General features: G+C 38.2%; 1 protein-coding gene across 1 annotated transcript in view; it reads left to right on the forward strand.

Moving 5' to 3' along the window:
- Positions 1–522: 522 nt before the first annotated feature.
- Positions 523–21,143, forward strand: part of IKZF1 (IKAROS family zinc finger 1) — a 95,940-nt gene continuing 75,319 nt past the window's right edge. Inside the window, exon 1 of the mRNA XM_079300882.1 lies at positions 523–592. Coding sequence (XP_079157008.1) covers positions 583–592 — 10 coding nt within the window. The 5' untranslated portion in view covers positions 523–582. The remainder of the gene's footprint in view (positions 593–21,143) is intronic.

Consider the following 21,143-nt stretch of genomic DNA (forward strand, 5'->3'; position numbering starts at 1 on the left):
TGCCCCCATGCAGCATATGACCACCCATGCTGCAAACCTCCAGTTACTTCCACACATCCAAATTGACTCCAGCTTCAGTAATGTGAGATGTCATATAGAAAAATACTGCACTGAGTGAACACACAATGTGCCTTGAAATTTTGAGCTGTGTTCAAGTTGAAAAGCAGTTCTATGGAGTCCTCCATCAGCTGTGCCTTGCTTCCTGATTTCCCACTTCCTCACATATTAAATAGCTTATCAATAATTTTCAAATGCTTGTGTAGTCTACTTGTCTTTTACTAGGGAATTTACTGAAATGGATGCCAAAGCAGCACTGTAGAAAAGACCCAGGTCAAAGTAGTATTGATGTAACTTCGTCAAATTTCTTCAGATGGAAACAGATGGTGAAACTATCCCATGCTCCTTCTTCAAGAGTTTAATAAAATCTTCTCTTTTTCTTGTAAGTTAAACCACGGCAAGGCAGGTATGGAAACCATGAGCAATGATCACTTTGCAAATGTCACTCATTCTTCCTCTAGATCACACCCAGGGAAACTGTCTCCTCAGCAGACCTGGGCAGTGGATTCAAAGTGCTTGCTCTGCATGTCTCAGAGTAGGATCTAAACTTGTATTTTCTGTATTCTAGCTGAGTAATTTATTTAATTTATTCAATGTGCAAAATGAGCCTACTACAGCCATTTGTGCTTTCGTATAGGACTGGCTGTATGAAAAGCTGCTGACATAAAGTAATATGAATCCCACCATGGACTGGCAGGAATAAGTGCATAGCTGCTGAGAGGGATCTGGACTCTAGCCGTCGTAAGATGTGCCTGGAGATCAGGGGTTTGCCTGGAAGAAACAGAAGTATCAGTAGGGTTAGAGTTTGGTGTTGAGTGGAATGGATACCAGTAGCACATACATGCTGGATTTGTGTGTCCCAGTGCCTCTTTTGAATCTATCCCAAAGGCTTCCTGTACTGCCCTTCCAAAGGGCCTCAACCCTGTCCAGCTGGGAGATGAGAAGCTATGCCACTTTTTATGCTTTTTCTTACAGTTCCCTGAAGGGTTAATTAGTATATAGCAATACTAACAATTCCTTGCTGTTTTTACAGGGCTTTTCATCAGTAGAGCCTAACCTTATTTTTGGGGAAACTAAGGCAAAATTCACACATCTAGTGAGGCTTAACACTAAAGGCAGTTTAGTTTTGTGTATTGACTTTTCTTTGCACGTGCCCCCAAAGTCTGACTTTGGAAAGGAAGAATTAAAATTAGCCTATATTGCACATCCCTGAAGACTTGGACAGCTAGAAATTAGAAAGACCACAAAATACCTCATAAAAACTATCTCCATTGAAACTGGAAGAAACTTGTACAGCAAATTCATTGGAGCACAATTTTAATCCAAAATAAAAAAATGCATACTCTCCCACGAGTGTGTACAAGATATATAACTGTAGCATAACCTTATGACACTACAGAGCTGCATGACACTACAGGAAATACCCAAGCACAGGAGAGTCTCTGATGGAAGAGTTTCACACTCACAGCGGTGCACCCAGTCTCCTCTGCATTTGGTTTTCATGGAGCCTACAAGACACAAGACAATGGGCAATCATAGCCCTCCTCTCCATAAGCAGGAGAGACACAAAAATATTAATTTAGTTTAAAACTACAGCATAGTGATTTAACATTTGGGTTTGTTTGTTTTTGTTTTTTTTTCAGAGGGGAGTAAGATTGTTTTGTAGGTACATCCATGTCCTCTTGCCATAATTTATTTTGAGAAAAATTATTAAACACTGATTTTCAAATCTGACCTGTGGCTAATTCCTCAGGTGTATGGCTATAATGGAGTTTATTGAACCATACCCTTGATCTTCTCTTCCTATGGAAAATGTATTTTTTATTTAGTTCTTTGGCCATCATGGAGCATTTCAGTATTATTCCTTTAAATATGTGAGTCTATTGAGGTTCTTGAAGTGCTTCTAATTCTGCTAGCTGTCAGGAACTGATCTGAGTATCAGCTAAAGCCTGAGGTTTTTTAATTTATTTTTTTTTCCTTATGTGTCTCTGCTTTGAAAACTGTTAGTTACAGCTGCGTGGCTTCTGCACTTTGTTTTTATCATCTAAAGACCTAAAGGTAGAGTGTATTTTCTCCTCTAGTGATCTGCTACCTGCCCTTTTCATTCTCTCATCCTGAAAAGCTTCTGTTCTGCTTTCTCCCAAAGACGCTTCCTCCCTATCTCTCCGGTCCATTATTTCCCACTATGCCTTGTAGCATTCAATCCAGTGCAGGAGGTATTAAAGCTACCGTAGAAGCAGAAAAAGCTGCTGCCCTTTCCTCAGCTGTGGAGGATCCCCACGAGGGGAATTCTCCAAGGAAAAAAAATTGGAGATGGAGCTCTTGTGGCTTCACCTGTGCTGCACAAGCAGAATCAAAGAACTGATGGAGAACTCAAGAAAATTTTATCTTGTTGGAAGAATATCTATTTGAAGAATAATGTGGTGGTAATCCAGAACATCACTTTGGCTGATGCCTCACTGTTGATTTTTTGCTTTTCCTACTGTTTCATGCTGTCTCTGTGTGACACTTAAAGAGGCCAAAAATAGGTGTTGCTTGCAAAGAATTTCCATAGCAAGAATATAAGGGGTGCTTGTTTCCTGGAGATTAGTTTATACTTGGTGTGACTCAACTCTGATTAAGATCAGCTTATAAGGAGATAGTTGATCATGATTTTTGATTAGATTATTTTTTCTTTTTATTTCTTTAAAAGTTTATTTTTGACCCAGAGTGATGTCTTATAGCTTGCATTCATTCCTAAATAAATCAGAACACTATTGTAGTCAAAAGTTGAAGGGTTGGATTTTTAAGGACGATTCTTCATAACCTGTGTATTAACTCACCTTTGTGACACAGCTCAGTGAGGGGATGCTGCCAAGGTCCTTGTTCCCACACTCAGACTGTATCTGTGTTCCAGAGAAAGTCTGTGCCTGAATGCCTCTGTCTGCAGGACACTGTGTAAGCTTTTACTTTCAGGAAAAATAGTTGAATTCAGAGGCAAAGGCATAGTCTCAAGCTACATATGGCCAGTGTTTAGGAACTCTCAGAATCCAAGTTTAAGGCTACTTATTCCTTAGTATCACCTCACATAAGTGTCTATGGATGCAGGGGGCTTAAAGGCCCATGTGTAATGCAGAAGACTCTCAGATGGCAAAAGATTCAGCCAAGTCAGTGCAGAACTCTTTTTCAATGAGGGCATTTTTGGGCTGAGAAACCCATCACTGCCAAAATTACCAATATTGCCAAGTTAGTTAAGGGTGAGGAACCAACTCCAGCAGTGCCACATACCTGCCAGGGTGCTGCAAACAACTGCTGCAGTTCTTTATTTTGGAAACATGTGTGGTGTATGAGAACAGCAGTTTAGTAGTTATGTCTGTTAACCAAGGCTATTTCCAGTGCAGCTGAGGATTTATAAAACCAAAAAAATAATTTTGGGAAAAGTAGTTTAAAAAAGGAAAATAATGTGAATTCCGGCTGCTGAATTATTAAGAATTTTAATTATTTATGTTGAAATTGTTCATTTATTGTGAATATTTAGATAATGGAGATCATTTAGATCATGGTGAGAAGAATGCCTGAAAAACAAAACACAAGACAGAGGAAAAATTTCACATTTTGAAATCTGTTTTTAAAAGATTTTTCTTTGTGGTGGGATTTTTTTTGGCTGATTATTCTGCATTTTCTCTCAGTTCCCCAGAAGGGAAACAGTTTCTCTTTCAAGAAGGTCTGAAGTTGAGTAGTATAGTAAGAATTGGCATTAATTATATGACACCTACAGTAATTTATGTTTAGAATCAAATTTAGAGTAATATATAGTTTTTGTTATGACTACTATTTCCCTGTGGGGATTCAAAAATACTGTGTCCAAAATTAAAAGACAAGTCAGAGATGCTAATGGCTCAAGTTTACAAGTTTACAGCAGATGAGGGTATATTCCAAAGTACATTTTTTGAGGCAAGCCTGAATGTGCTCCCTTCCAAGCAGGATGCAATTCTTAATGTTCTCTTCTCCCACCTTCTACACAGATTATGTGAGAAATATTTCAGTGCCTTACTATATTATAGTCAAGTGTTCTTACTCTCCTGGGGAGGTCAGTGGGAGGTGCTGAAACCGAGATGTGGGAGGAAATGAGCCACGTGGGAGTGAGCTGGTGCATCCTGAACCTGGGAGGCACTGGGAAGACATGGGGCAGCTTCAGCCGTCACATCCAGCAAACGTCTCAGTGGGGGTGCAAGGGAAAGAGCTGGTGCAAAAATAGGTGTTGTTAATACTCATGTGGAGGTGGGCTGGGGATTTCACTTTAAATGAAAAGTTTGAGCTGTCTAAATGAAGCTGAGGGGAAAGGTGGGACTGAAAGATACCAGAGGAAATTGTGAATGTGTTTGCAGCTCCCCTTTGTGAGCTGGCAGAGTGTGTAGTGGGACAATCTCCAAATAGGTTGGGCAGAAATTATGTAGGAAGAGTCATGCATTCCAGTGATTTATGATAGGAAATTTCCCATGGCTGAAATATTTGTCATTACTAGATTTGTCTTTCCCTTGTATTTGGTATTATTGTTATAATCTATATAGTTAAGCAGACAATATTCCTCAAGTCCCAGAAGTTTCTTCCCCTCAAATTGAAATCTGGTAATAAAGAAAGACAAAAATTCCAACTGGCTTTTTTAAAAACAGTTCGGTGGATTGTTGTTTTTGTTTTTGATTTTTGTTTTGTTTTTTGTTTTCTTGGGGTTTGGATTGTTTTTTATTTTCTTTTTAATGAAGAAGGTTTTTTTAATTGGAAGTGTCTATCTGCACTAATGATTGACTCTTACTTGCACTGAGATCTAGCTTGAAGGGCTGAGTTTTCCACAAACAGGTGTAAAAGAGGAGAGCCTGCTCCAAGCATCTCCCAGCCTTGGAAGCTCAGGGACAAATGGACAAATTATCCACTTTGGGGGAAAATGAGTGGTGTGTTAATATTTCTTTAGATAGGGAGTTTTAATTAAAGACATATTAAACAGTGAAATTACTGGGGAAATCTTACAGGGCTTTGAATGGGACCTGCAATTTACCCTCCATTTAGATTTTATGTTAAGTCTGATGGTTCACCATGACCACTGAAAAAGGATTAGAGCAGTTGTAACTTGGCATGCACTTTTCAAAAATATTTTTTTCCTCAGGCAAAGATTCCTTCTGTAAGGAACAAATATCCATCATCTAATTTTACAATGGGGAAATGCTTTTGTACACGGAAGTAGAGCTAAGTGAGGGATTGGACATAAGTTCTCTTATGTGAAAAACTTTCCTTTGCTGGTTTTAAAAGTCAATGAACATTTGTGAGTTTTTAAATGAACCAAGCTCCACTGGGCTGGGCAGTACCCACTTTCAGCTCAAGGAATCTTACTCAGGTTTAGCATGTCAAATAAGCAAAGTTTATATTCCTTCATATTTCAATAGAATACAAGTGATGGGTATAATCATTGGGGAGTTTTTTGTTTAAAACCCAATGAAATGAAAATGGAGATGTGTATTGGACAAAGCACTAGGTTTCAGAATTAGAAAAGAAAAAAGAGGGGTAGAAAAGGGGAACTATTTTATTAGGCTGCAACTCACATTCTTTATTTGGCATCTATTTCACTATCTCCTATTTCCTGATGATAACATAATGTCCTCTCTTTTCCTGTTACCCAAGCACTTTACAGAAGATGTGTTGCATGCCTGTTGGCAATCATAGACAATTTGACATTCACAGCTTCTTTTTACATTACTTGACATCGGTTCTTTTTCAAATACTCCCTCCCTCCCCAGTGGAATACATCTCCTCCTTCCATTACTGTGTTACACACTGAAAAGCAGCAGATATTACCTACAACAGTTTTTAGGGCTATAGATGCATTTGTATGCATTTGGACTGAGCTACTGCTCTTGGATATTACTCTTTTCGAAGTCAGGGGTGCTGCTGGTTGTCCTGGGGACACGAGAAAACCTATAACTCACTAGGTGTTACAAAGAAACAACTCTATGAATTTCTTCCCAGGGTGGGTTTTAAGCATCAGATTTAGAGGAGCTGCAAGGTCTTCTGTAATCATGGTGGGTGTCTCATTGCTTTGTCAGCAGTTTAAACACATTCTTTATGTGAGATCAAGAGACAGGTTTGCTCACTCGTGTCAGGTGTATTTCCATACATAAATATAAAGCCAAGCTGACATCTGGTCTTAAACTTGCTGAGAAAGGTCCCTCTTCACCCTGGAGACTCAATTACCTTCCAAGCATGGCTCCTCCCCTGCCATACAACACACAGCTCCCTCTACACAGCAGACATAGGTCTTGGAAATGTCACCATTTCTGAACTGTTCTGACTCTCCTCTCCCACCAGGTCACGATGTCTATCCCGGGCCCTCAAAGAGACAAAGTTATGTTCTCGCAAGACGATACACCCACTCTCCTTTTCCACAGCCCTCTGTTCCACTGCTGGGAAAACCTGCCCTCCTCAGAGTGTCTGCCAGCACTGCTATCTGGGGTTGACCTAGCATTACCCTGAATCTTAACCTTTGGTTTTAAATGTGTGGGTTGCACCTGTATGGATCCACAGCACAGAGACCTCTTTACAGCTTTCTCATAGGTACCAACCTGATGTAATCATCACTTCTGAGGCCAAGGACAGGACCTCCAAAATTATTGCCTGAATCTATCCTTCCCCCATCTGTTTTTCAGTCACCCAGCAACACTCAGTATCTCATCATCCTATCTCAACTGGTCATCTTTTTTGGGGTAAGAGAGGAGACACAAGTAAGTACCTCACCAATGGAACAATTAGTGGCTTCTTTTCAATAATTAGTGGGTTTGGGTCAATGCAGGTCCACAGTCAATGTCAACACTTTCTGTCTGATGAAAGTATTCTGAGTTCAGTGATGCATTTTCTTTTCAGGTTTGACAGTTTATTCTGCAGGGATTCCAGTGCAGACTGTGAAGTAGTTAGATTTTCTTTGCCAATTCCAATCCTGCCTTTTTTTCAGGCATTTTTTCCTCCATGTTTCATTATTTGTTCCATAATGAATATACTAAATTGGGATTGTTGCACAGATGCCATTTGTTGACATCCATTTGCTCCATTACCAATGCTTCTCTTTTTGTCTGGACTGAGCTAATGGCTTTTAGGGCTTTTTTTGCAATCTCTTGACCCATAAAGATGAAATTGTTAGCTGGACTTTCTGCACAGTAAGGCTTGTTTCTTCTATGACTTGATTTTAAGAGAAGTTTTGTTGGTGCCTCTGACAATGCTGAGTAAGGATCCATGCAAATGTTCAGGTATCTAACAGAAGAACCTAGTCTGCTTTTTAACTCTGGGTTCAAGTTAATGTAATGCACCCAAATCCTGAATTTCTCAGGTGTCTGATTCTACCAGTGGTCACTGCAGTGGTCAAATGCAGTTACAGGATATCCTGCTTTTCAGGCACCAATCCTAGCAGCATTTACTGCAGAATTGCTACAGTGTTTATTTAACTTCCAGTTAGCTTCCAGGGAGCTACTGAAGATTTTACACTTTGTGTAAAAATGTTTTAAAAAATTAATATGTGAATATCAAATATTACTCTAATGAGCAAGAAGCTGATGTACCCATAGCTAGAAAAAAACTGTATTTCATCAGTAATGTGAAGAATATCTATTAATCAGCAATGGTTCCTGAATTACTAGTATGTGGAAGTTAAATATAACCTCATTTACAGTATTCTACTAAACTCCCCAAATTCTCCTTCTTTTAAGTTACCTTCAGGGAGAAGCTGAGTTATACTTGCTAGTGTAAGTCCATGCTTTTTGTTTAAGACATACCTTTTCCCTTATGATTCTTATCAAAGGGAGTGACTAGACACTTGTGTGGGAATGTGGAGAATGACTTAGGATCTTGATTGTTTTTCCAAACAGAATCCCAGGGAAAAAAAAATTATATTCCATAGATGACACCATATAACAGTATTATATCATGTGTCACTTGCCTTCAAGCACTATTATTTTTTTAAAATTAAGCACCATATTCAACATAAACAGTTTGCCTGCCTTATGATTGTAAAATTTGCAGGATTCCACTCATAATCTGCACGTGACATCTGCATTGGTTCAAGGCATGGGGCCTTAACTGAGGGACATTAATGTCAAGAGGAACATGGATGATAGAAACGTTCTTTTAAGTACATCCAGCCCTTGCAACCAGGGCAGCTTCCATTTGTCAATGCACTGTTGGTTCCTAAAGAGACATTTTGGGATGATGAGTTTGGGATGATTTGGTCTAAGAGCAGAGACGGCAGAACAAGAAATTTCTGTACATTGGAGTTTTCTGTCTCATCTGGAACATCTAGTGCTTCAGTGGATGGGAAATACTATGGCAATAAGGAGGCTGAGGAGAAGGTCTCTAGCTGCCCATACTTTTCCCCATAAAAGTACACTAGCCTAGTGCAATGATGGGAACAGAGGAGAACTGAATAAAGAATGCCTCTTGCTCCTTTTGACCTGTATAAGCAGGATCTTTGGCTAGGACACCGATTGTATTGAACAGTGAGCAGCTGCTGCTGATATGCAATTGAGAACTGAAGTCTATTTAGAGAAATAATTACTTTAGTTTCCAAGATGCTCCTGGAAATAGGGTCTACATTTCTTATTATAATCTTACCTGGCAAAATACAGTATGTTCTAAACAATAATTAAAATTCTCAAATGAAAATTCTCAATGAAAGCAGGTCAGTCTTTCAGGTTTACAATGGCAAAAAAGTAGGAACAAGCAATCCTCTTGTAAAAGGGAGAATATTATTTTTGTCCTGTTCTCTCATCAGAGTGAGAAATGGAACACCTGCGCTCATCCTCTCTTGAGTAGTGCTTGGGACTTTATTTTTCACTGGGAGTATCTTTCCTTCAAAAGAAAAATGCCAAAAAAAAAAGAATTTAGATACTTTTGTTTTTCCAGCCCACCCCACAGGATATGATGTGGAGTACTGTATTGTTTACATTTCTCGAGATTAACTACTGCATTTTGGTAATTCTTTTTTAAGTTGTTCCGTCTTAAATGGTTTTTAAGGGACAGTGCTTCTCAAATGCATCTGAAATAACTCAAAGTTTTTTAAAGTGTGGGCAACTAGCAGTTTCTTGCATCTTACTGTTAAATGCTTGTGTTCCTTTCATATGCTGCTGATCTTCACAATACTTTTTCAGAATGGCAGAACTGAGGGTGCAGACAGTGAGGGAACACAGGTAGGGCCCCAAACACACAAAAAAATCATTCATATGAGTATAATCTTAGAGTCAGTTCCTAAATGCTATCTAATACTGGGAATCAGGACATTGGTTAAGAGGTTGCAAATTCTGAGAATTCATCTCCTGCATTATATAGTTAAGAATTTCTTTCCTTTTTCTTGTAGTTCACAACAAAAACGTTGAATACTAGCCATCTCCCTTTTAAGTGTGGCAGCAGGACTAACAATCTTCTCTAAAATTTAGCTGAAAAACAAATTTTCCTTATGTGGCATCCATATTTTGAACCAAACATAGATGCTATTATTTGTATATCAAATAAAAATAGATGGCATAGCATTTTAGGACTTCACCTTCTACCTTTTAATTTTCTTTTTGCCTTCCTGTTCCTACTAGCCAAGATGGTTAGGACTGCAGGATTAAACCTTCAACAAATTATTTATTTCCAGAATTTTTACTTTGTTTGAACCTTTGTCCTTTTAAGTCTTTGTTTTTAAATGAAAATTCTACAGTGACTTCCCAACAATCCTCTCTGACTCTGAGCGTTCACTCAACTTTTTCCAGAAGTATGGATCACTCATTGGACTCGTGGCTCTCAGCTGAAATGGAGCCTTGTGCATGATTTTTTTAAAAAACACTAGTTTTGATGAGTGAGATAATAAATGTTCAGCCTTTATCTCTTAATCCTCTGGTTGATGCCATGCAAAGATGTGAATATCAAGTATCAAGGAAGAAAGCCAGCAAGGCTTCTGGCTCACAAAGCATAATTGTTCCCTTTGCTGCTTATCACACCAAGCACCACAGCACCATCTTCCTCTGTAAGGAGCTTCCTGATACGCTACCAGCTAAACTCTGCTGCTGGCAAGGGACTTTTTGGGGCTACTGCACCATCCACACTGAAAAATAGCCTCCCACTGCAACACACCTTGTTTCCATGACACTCTCTCGGGGAAGGACAATGACAATTCCTCCTTAGGAGTATAGTATTGATGTTCAGTGTCCATGGAGCTCACCTGTGTTATATCACAAAGCACAATGAAATTATTGGAAAAAGAAAGGGAGACATAGAGAATAATTGATAGCACATTTTTGTGGGCCATATATTCTTTGGGGAAAAAGAAAAATATCTATTTTTGAGGGGGAATTGACTTTCATGCCTTGCCTGTTTTCCACCCATGTAAGACAAAGGGCTCACCATCTATTTTAAAAATTGCTGGGGAAGCAATTCCTCTTGTGAATGAAGTTAGTCTTCCCAACAACTGAAGTAGTCCAAACCTAGACAGGATTTTCCCACTGTACCCAGGTCTCCTTTGCCTGACAGAGCTAAAAACAAGAAATGAGCAGACAGCTACATATGTAGGTTTCCCTGAACATCAAAAGTTAAAGGGAAACGGTCTTAAACTAGGGGTAGCTCTCTGCTCTCTGCCTAGGCTGAAAATCTGTTCATTTACGTGGCATTAAACCTGTTCTGGAACTTTTTATTTCCTGCACCAATTTTTCCTGTCTCAGCCTGTTGGAGTGCATTTCAGGGGTGCCTGCAGGGATGACAAGTTTCATCAGCCAGCAGTGAGAAGTGTGGGTGATCAGCATCTCATAAGTTTGGACCCTTCTACCAAGACTTCATTGGCTGGAGTCAGAGAGCAGGGGCAAAGCACTTTGCCCACAGCCTGGCTCAGAGTTCTCTCTGCTTTGAGCAATGCTGACAGGAGGCAGAAAACTATAAATCCACGCTGTGCTTCACAACTCAAACTGCTGAATTGCACCAATTTATTTGTGACTTAAGAGGGAAGACTCAAGAGCAGTTAATGTATAAACAAGCTGATCTATAATTACCCCAAGAATGAGTCTGAAAGCATTTTTAGTGATATAAAACGTCATAGCAGTATTACATAAGCACAGCAACAATCATACCATCTCTAAATGGTTGCATATTGCCTCTTTTGACAGCTGTGGTAGAAAATGGATCACTGGATGGTCATGAAATGAATATTTTCCCTAATCAGAACGGATAGCTTTATTACCCTTATAATTACTTGTTTAGCAGTCACTTATTAATTTTTTTTTAATCCATGAGTTATAAAATGGGCCAGTTTATTAAATAACATTTTAATTGGGAGTAATTTTTAACATGTGCCAAGCTCTTAATGTTTTCTCCTATGCAATTACTTAGATAAATGCTTGTATTTCTGATAACTCCATTGCATCCACCATAAGATGAACAAAGCCTTCCCTGGTATACAGCCCATACAACAGGCTCCAGATGCTTAGCATCCCTCAAACAGCTAATTTTTTAACATATTGCAGTAGAATATTGCTTATTTTACTAAATCACTTTCACAGACTCCTGATAGATATTATGTATTTACAGCTCATTTGAATTCAAATTTAATATTTTTGCTCAGCTTTATTTATTATTGACTGCACTGGAGAGCTTGCATTTAAGCATTTATTTTTTTTTTAAATTTCACATTTTCATTAAAACACACCTCAGAGGCAATGTTGACAAATCGTTTTGCAAATGTCTGCATACTATTTGGCCATGCATAAAACTTGTTTAAAACATTATGAATGTTGAGTAAATATTTTAAGTGTTGATTTTGAAATAGTCATGATTATTCTGAGGAAGTGAAAATGTCTTTCTTTTGTCTCTACAATAAAGTCTGAACTTCAGGGTTGGAGGAGGTTGTTTGATTTTTCCTCTTTGCTCCTATTTTTCAAAGTACCATCAGTATAATCAGGGTGTCTCCTTGTTTACATATACATATTAATACAGTTTCTTATTTTGTCCTGAGACTGAAACCCTCATCTCTGGTCAAACAGAGAGATGTCTTTTCACTAAAACAGAACATGAGAAGATCAAATACCCTATTTGTCCATGTGGTGCACTTAATTTTGGTGTGGTATTGGGCTAATGAAGTATATATTCTTGTAATAACATGGGACCTACAGATTTCTTACCCAGTGCCAGCTGATTTTAGTGAGTCTTTGCAGATTTCTGCTCACCAACATTTTCACTCTTATTCTGTAAATACATATTTTTTCAGATTTCCTATTTTATCCCTAACTTTTCTGCCACCATAAATAGCAATAGAAATTGTCTAATAAGACTCATTTTCAAACATGGACTTATATTTATGTTTTCTTTGTCACTTTTAGGATGGTGAGCCTTGTGCCCTAGATGTATCTGGAATACTAAGCTTTCAAAAGTCACCGCAGTTTGGCCAGGAAACTTTAGTTAATGTGAGGTGTCGATGTAAAAGGGAAGCCATGTGTTCCCTTATTTTAATGAAAACCTTTTCTTTCAAATTATTCTACTATATGGTAGCTAGTAGTTAGTATAAGTAGTTAGTTTATGTATCCAGTAAAAAACTGGATACATAAATCCAGTTTAAGTTGTGAAGGATGATTGAAGAAAACTAGGGATTCAAGTTGACTTAAATGAGGAGGCTCTGTTCTGAAATTAACATTTCCATTCACTTACAGGAAAAAAAAGGGAAAAAAAAGAAAAAAACAACTTAATTTGACTGAGGACTGCTTTGCAAACCCAACTGATGGCTTGTCTGCATGTAAGATACATGAAGCAATTTGCAGAAATTGAGGTGGTTTCCTTGTTTTTGTGCTCCAGATCCTTATTCCTGCAGCTTGTTTCTTCTGTTTTTTCTTGGGTTGTGTTCTAGTCAGTCTTGGGTGATAAGTATTACCATCCCCTATGACTTTAACCAAATCTTCTCTGCTTATATACTGTACTGTGTAGTAGAAACACTGTACACAATAAAATTACCTTTGATTCTTACAAGAGGATAATCCTTCGACTGGCATTGCTTACAAGTGAAGCCTTGTCTATATTGAAATTGTTGTGCATTTTCTCCCAGTTTATCTCATGACAAAGCAGGCTTTGAATTGAATGCATATTTTTCACGTGGTTAGAAATGAGATTTGAGGTCTGCATCTGGATCCTGGGCCTTTCTTGGCCTCTTTGGATATTCTCTCTGACGCAAAAGTTTCAGTGTTGAGTTAAAAATTATGATTTGAGAATTTCCCTAGACTGCTGCCATTTAGGGAAAGTCTCTGTGACGTGCTGCCTAATTCCCAGGAGTAAGGAAAACACCATCATATTGTCTTTGATGTTGTCAGAGCCCTTTGGAAGCTTTCTAAATTGACTTAGAGGTTAATCAACCTTAGTTTAAGGGGGAGCTGTAGTGTCACTTGAGTGCATAAGCCACAGACAGTTCTGCCAGTGTTGCTAAACTTCTGAAAACCAAATCCACCGAGGTCATTGCATGACGAGGGAAACAACTCAGCTCTGCTACTGGCTGTTTTATGGTTCTTTTCTTCACCTGTTTCAGGTGGGAAACACAACCTGATATTTGATAGTCACAACCCTGAAATCAGCTTTGATAGTTTGGTTTTAACTACAATGTCTGCTTTTCTTTCTGATAAAACACAGCAAAAGCACCTCCTCTCACCCAGCTTCCTGTTCTCCCCACACAGATTTTTATCTGATTGTCCCTGTTACAGCTCTAGGAGATGGAGGTTTAAGTTTCCCATCTACCTGTGGAGAAGAGCCTGTACTGTAGTAAGAGAACATGGTCATTTGATGGAGCTGCTGATGTATTTGTCATTTAGGGTAATGCTGTCTCTGTCTTGCCTATTAAATCCTCACAGCTTTACTCAAGTGAGGAAGAGGCTTGAAGCCAATTCCTGTAGCCAAGCACTTTTCCTGACTCCATAGCAGCGCACAGGAGATGTAGGGATTCAACCAGCAGGGTGCACAAGTAAATCTGAGATTGCTCAGGCAGAGAAGGGATATCTCTGTGGATGTACAGTGTGTCCATGGTCTTTAACTGCTGGCTTGGGGAAGGAAAAACAGAGTGCTGACTTCACTGGGGAAACATAAATTGAGGGGCTTCCAGATTGAGGTGGGAGAGGAGTCTTGATTTGAGTCTGACTTGTTCGACTAAGTTATCTAAGCATATAACAGCAACATAAATGCTAGTTTAAGACCTTTTGTGCATCAGCTTCCTTGACAGTTGGGTCTGAAGCTTGGACCCTGCCTGTGTCTGAGCTTCTTCTTCCTCTCTGAAAAAGCCTTCTGATGTGAAGATTGCCTTATCATGACAACCTCAACTTAACTGAGTGTTTGGAGACATTCTTTAGACGAGATAAGTTTCCTTTTTGCATGAAAAAGAAAAAAAGAAGAAAAAAATGAGGAACACTGGTGCACTAAGGATTAATAGAAGCTTTCCTTCTTAAACAATTTTAGTCTGAGACTGCTACTATATCTACTGTTCAGGTTTCAAGGGGAGAGGCAAACAATGCTTGTCAAACTTGACTCTGAAAAGACACTAGCTTTTTCTGTGGTGGTACTCCTCAGTTTCCATTGCACTGACTTGTCCTATTTTAAATTTGTAATGAAAGAAAAAATTCTAAAGCTGGTAATCATGTGCCTTCCTTGTATAAAAACACATCTTGTTTTTATCATCAGTAACCTGCACTACACAAGAGCTCTGACACATACATTTCAGGATAGATTAGGAATTGCCTGCTCCATTTGCATAACATTAAAATCACTGTCTAGATACACAAAATAAAATGAATACCTTCCTGATTCTCTAGTATGGGCTTGCATGAAAACGATTTTTTAAATTTTTTTTTCATGAAAGCAGCAGTCCCTCTCTTTATTTAGTAGATTGGAAGAGAAGGATTTGATAGCTGAGTGAGAAGATACCTATGTAATTCATTTTTTTTGGACAGCATGCTTACTGCATTAAAAAAAATGGGGTAGGGGGCAGGGGGGAAGTGTTGCAAAAAAAAGCACATGGAGAATTTGACAGGCTGGCACTATCTGAGTCCCCATCATTCCTTGCAGCTGCCAGAAGTCAACCGCTCATCTTTCCAAACCACAGACTCATGTTGGTAATGATATGATTTCCTCTATCTTGTGTTTTGTGTTTGTGCTTCAAGAAAAGCAACCCCCTCAAAACTCTACACACTGAATTAATCAAGATAGCATTGGCTTCTCTCATCCTACTGAAGTGATTCTTGCAGTGGTGGGACAAGGATCTGCAGGCTTCATCTTCTGTCCCAAGCAGTGTTCACCATAATTCATGTTTTTCTTGATTGCCTTGAGATTTATCCTCCTTCTAACTACTAAGTAGCATCCTCATCAATAGAAAAAAAAAAAAAAAAAAAGAAAAAATAAAGAAAAAATAAAGAAGAGGACTTCATATAATTTGTTTTCCATATTAGTATAAAATGTTTAGCATTTCACTTTCTTGGGAAGGTAATATACATATTACCTAAGAAAAAAAACCTGCAAAATCAAGAATTTTTTGTTGTTGCATTTATTGCCACTGTTCTGTACTGAGGGCTTTTAAAATGCTGACTCTATGTCTATAAGTGTTGGAAATAATTATCTTAAAAGAGAAGTAAGGCTACACTGGTGTTGAAAGTACTCATATTCACTGATTTCTTAGGATTAGAAATAACTTCCAGTTTATTCTTCAAACAACTATTTTGTAGTCCAAATGAAGCCTTTCCCACTATATAACACATATAAATGTCAGTCTTTCTATGCCTATTAAAAACAGGCTGTTGTTTTTAATTTTAAGAAACCTTAATTCTGGTTTCCTCAAGGCCAGAGAATGAGAACTTCAAAACAACAAGGGAAATGGTAGATCAGGAGCTGGTCTCAGTGAGGATCAACACAGGTGTGAGCAAAGATTCTTGTTTGAAAAAGAAATTGCTCAGTGGTGGAGACAAGGTGCAAGTCACAAAGTTGAATATCAGAGCTTAGATGTTGATAGGCAATAAAGATTATAGGTCAGAAAGGACTCAAAATACCTCTCAGATTAAATTTTTTTTAAGTGATGGAATGAATTGTGGGTGAAGTTATCTAGGAAAATATTCCATTTGGTTAAAGAGGCAGGCAAACTTAATCAACCTTCTATCCATATTCTGAATGACCATGACTAGAGCTTGTCATAATGAGAAATAATTTATGAGAAAGAATATTGCGGTAGTCAAGACACAAGGAGATGAGAACTCAGAGTTAGATGTTAACAACTGTTGGATGTATAGAAATAGTTTTCAAGTGTTTGAAATAGACTGAACATGTAAAAAATGAGAGAGTTCTGAGTTCAGGATGAGGGTTTTGGGTGACAATGTGAGAAAAGAGGCAGGATGCTGATTTTGCATACTATTATTCAGAAGGAGGTAGTGGTCAGAACCCAAGGGAGAGAAGTGACATCTGGTTTGGCACTGTTGAACTTGGGCTTAGAGAAATATTCTGAAAGGCATGTTAGAGAAGGCTGAATTTTCAGTTTGAACAGAAAATTCCAGAAACTAGTCTGTCAATACGGAATTGTTAGCTAAAACTTTAACTGGAAAAGCAGATTACATCTTATTTTGGAGGAGGTGTGTGGGATAAAGAGATCTAGTATGGATCCCAGAAGTCTGCCCAAAAAACAAAAAAGGTTAAAGAACAAATGGGACTTCCAAAGATCGTAACGAAACTAGGAGGAAAACCTAAAGTCAGCACTGGTTTTGAAGCCATCAAGACAAAGGGAGATAACTTAAAGAATGCAGACAGGGCAAGAAGGAAAATAATAACAAGTTCTGGATGTTAAATTGGTTGTAAAGTGATCACTAGAGATTTTGACTAGAGCAGCTGGGGGTGGTGAGAAGAATATCTCTTTATCCTTGCCCATACTGATTATGCTTCACAGGCAGCTGTCTTGACTACTGTGTAGGAGAGAATATTGTGTTTGATGGTCCTCTGATCTGACTAAGTTCAGCTGTTCCCAATTTCAGTGGAGTAAAAGGTGCAGAAACCAGATTAGACACTCTTAGGGTGGAAATGGAATACAGGAAATCTTATCAGTGGTTGCAGACAGTACACTCAATGTGTTCAGATATGAAGGGGAAATGTAGGAGGTAACTAGCCAGGCAAGGGAAGTCAAGGATGGGAGAGCCTGTTGTAGAATTGGCAAAGGAACAGGGGAGATGGATTAGCACAAGTAATGAAGGAAGTAAGAATGGGTGTGAGGGAGATTGAGGGAAGATTTGATGGACAGTGTTACTGGGGAAACTGGAAGAATTAAAGGAAAATAATTTCAAAATTCCTGTGCCTTGGGAGTGGTGAAGGGAAGTTTCGGGACATGAAGGAAGAAAAGTGGTCTATTGGGAGCTTAGAGGTCACATCAAGCCAATTTGCAATTGTTACACCTTTGCAAATTGTGAGCAGAAATAACACGGTGAAGTAAAATTGAAGCTAACTGATACTTCATTATTAATATAAGGATTCAATATAAGCATTTTTGTGCACACACTGCTTGCAGTACTTTGATCAAACAGCTGTACACAATGGTGACCAAGTGCTACTGTTGCCTTAGAATAAGTAAAGAAAGCACAATTCCCTCAGTGTTTTGGACTTACCTTCAGGGCTGCCAGTTGTGTGCTTCTTCCACTCACACTAGGGGCTGCTGGATGGGTCCCTCTTCCTACACTGCATCAGCAGCAGCCAACATTTCCCCCACTCGATCTACATCTCCCTTGTCTGTGGCAGACTGCATGTGTATATTGCTTAGCCCTGAGCAGTCTCACAGAGCTCAGAAATCCAGTGTATAAAATGGGCTGGCAAGTGCTAGAAGGTGTGCATTATACTTAGCAATTCCCTGGAAAAAGAATTTTTGGACACTACTTCTCCCCAAATGGTCTAATTGAATTTTGGAAACCCATGCCACTGTGTACTGGCCCTCCTCTAGGCAAAATAGCAATCTTATGGCAAACTAGTCCTAACAAGAATCCCTTAATTTGCCACAGGGCAGTCAATTAAAACTATTCTGAAAATACATTGAGATCTCAATTCACTTGAGGGATACAAATTTCAATATGTAGTGGTATAAATGTATCTGATGAACTGGAAGATATTTTCACCTGGCAATACTGGAGATTGAAAATATTCCTCAATTTCAAACTCTTTCTCAAAATCCAAGCTCAGCAGACAGGTTGTGACTTTGCTTAATTATTTCTGCAGGAGAACAGAAATAAGAACCCTAACTACAGTTCTTAAGAGGGTGCAAGTAGCATTTTATTACATTATTTAGTAATGCATTTATTCATAAGATAAAAGCTGGGCATGTTAATGATTTTTTTCTTGCTTTGCCTTAATATAATTAATAATCTGAAGTTACTTTATTTTTAAAAAGCATATCTATTCTTAAATTTTCCAAATATGACAATGCTTCTGGTATTTCTTCATGTTCTGAATTCTTCATGGAAGAAAAGACACTGAGAGAATACCCGTAAAGGGAGTTAATTTTGTCAGTTTTGTATATTTAAATAGAATTCTTAACTTTGTTTCCTGATTAATTTTTCTTTGAAATATTACCATTTTCTGTCTGAGATCTACAAGAAAAAAATCTCATTTAGAGTAGACCAAACTAGCACTTTCATAGCTGGCTAGTTTGCCTTTTTGCCTTACTGAACTTTAGAATCTAGTTATGTTTAAGAGTGGAGAGTTTTGATTTTATTCTTGTTTGTTTGTTTTCTTTTTTGTTTTGTTTTGTTTTGTTTTCAACTAATATTAACCTGTAGTGGCAACCACAAGAACAGCAAAGTCAGGAAAAGCTTTTGTAGTAAATTGTTTCTACAAGTATTTCTAAAATAGAGGAAAAAATATGAAACTGCAGATTCTGAAAATTCTGTGGTTCTGAAATAATGGTGAAATTCTCATCTCCTTTCTTATTTCAAAGTCAGTCTATCCATTGCAACCATCAATTGCAAGCAACAGTTAGGATGCAGAGCTTGAAGATCACAAAACAGGTCCCAGGATTCCCTGGAAAATTGTAGCTGCTGTTTAAACATACACACAGAGAAATACTCCAAGAAGTTAAAAATAACAAAAAATGAGAGAAATTAATGTGGAATATTGACTGCTTCATCTGACTTCAGCAAGCACCATTGCTCTCTGACTAAAAAACTGGGTCATATATGTGGATGTGTGCTATACTGGCTCGGAAGATGTGAATGATAGTATTTTTTTAACCTCATAAGCAGCCTTTTATATGTTCGGTCTGGCTATTTTTTTTAGAACTTTGATCCCTACGACAGTTGGAGCTAAGCAAGAAAAATGTTCTCATTTGCTATATACCCAATTTTGTCCAATTATGAGACAAACTTTTCCTCTATGTAAGAATAAGTACTTATTGATTTAAGAAGAAACAGGCATATGATCCAAAGGAAAAATACACTGTACATGTTGATCAATATTTACCTTGCAGGACAAAACATCCTGGTATTCACTTCAAGGCATCAATATATACATATTACTGGATGTTTGTGTCATTAAGTCAGGTAACTGGGCTAGATCTCCATCTAACAGAATAAACTCTCTTAATGATTATTTTTCTAGTCAAATATTAGTCTCTAAAGGGAAGAAGGAGTTAGAGAACCAGAAAAAAGAATAATTGTTCACCTCCCTTGAGATAAATAATACTTTTCATTAAACTCAGCTGATGCCTATCAAGTGACGCTAGACTGATTATATAATATAAGCAGCGAGAAATGCTCCAAATTCCTCCTAAAAGTCTTTACCTGTACCAAGGTAAAATTGGAAATCTAAGCATAGATATTTGAAGATATTTAGGTGCCTAGCTTGTAATTATATAAATATAAATTGCACAATATAAAATTGTGCAAAAAGGAGCTGTTTCCTTTTAATTTCCAAGGATGGGACACATCTGAGTTCAGAGAATACCTTTAAAAATTCTTTGCTATCTAGAGCTCCTCTTTCTTTCAGCCTTGCTGTAGGCCAGGAGCTTATTCTGTCTGGAATTCATTGACATAGAGCTAAGCATAAATTACACAAAGATAAACTAATTATAGTGTAATGGGGCAGTCATGGTACACATTTTTTTCCTCTGACATTTCTTTTCTGTCCCATAATAGCTCTAACACTGGGTTAATCATTTTTATTTAAATGTTTTCTTTATGGTTAATTTCACCCTAATATCACCCATCTCCATCTTGAGTCTCCTGGGGCACTCTCTAAAAAGGACACACCCAGTGAAGGGACAGGCATGGGACAAAGAGCTGCTGTGACAGTTACACCTTCATATGTATTCTCAACTGGATCACCATCATAATAACAATGTATGATACATGTTGCTTGAGACCAGCATAAGCAAGGCAACCCTCCCTTCAAAAGCCTTTATTATATCATCATCTAAGGAACAGGCTCAAAAGCTATGGATCCTTTCTGCATGGCTTTGCCCAGGTGATGTTCCTCCTAAATCTGCCTGTAGCTGAAATTCATGTTTAAATTCTCATCACCTTGTGTCTCACCCTTGTCAGAGACGAACCTGTCTTCTCCTGTTCATGTGCATTCAAAATGCTGGGAACATCATTGCTTTAGCACATGGTTTGGGGTTTTTTTATCTACTCCAGGCTCTCCATGTTTGGTTTAATCTAATATGCACTATACTTCTGCTGGAAGGGTCTTGTGTCCCTGACCACTCCCCCCAGCCTGCTTGTTTTCATTTCAAGTTCATAATTTTCTTCCTGTAGGGCTGGGAAGTATGTTCTATCCCAGCTAACTCATTTTCTCCTTTGAACCTGTTTTTATCTGTGGGATAAGAGAAACTATACAAATAATACAAAACCTGATAGTAACTACAGTAAGGCTGCACTTCAGACCCTGGCCTATTTATTTGCTTGATAGGATCTCTCCTCCTCCTTGAGTTCCCTGAGCTGTGTGTAGCTGTTGGTTATCTGTTATCTGACTAAATATAGGTCATGAACTGTTACACACTGCCACATGTGATGGACTCCTAGACCCTGAACAGCATCTGCCTGTTTTCAGGTAATGCAAATAACAAAAATAAT

This window comes from Erithacus rubecula (assembly GCF_903797595.1).
Source record: "Erithacus rubecula genome assembly, chromosome: 3".
Classification (NCBI taxonomy): domain Eukaryota; kingdom Metazoa; phylum Chordata; class Aves; order Passeriformes; family Muscicapidae; genus Erithacus; species Erithacus rubecula.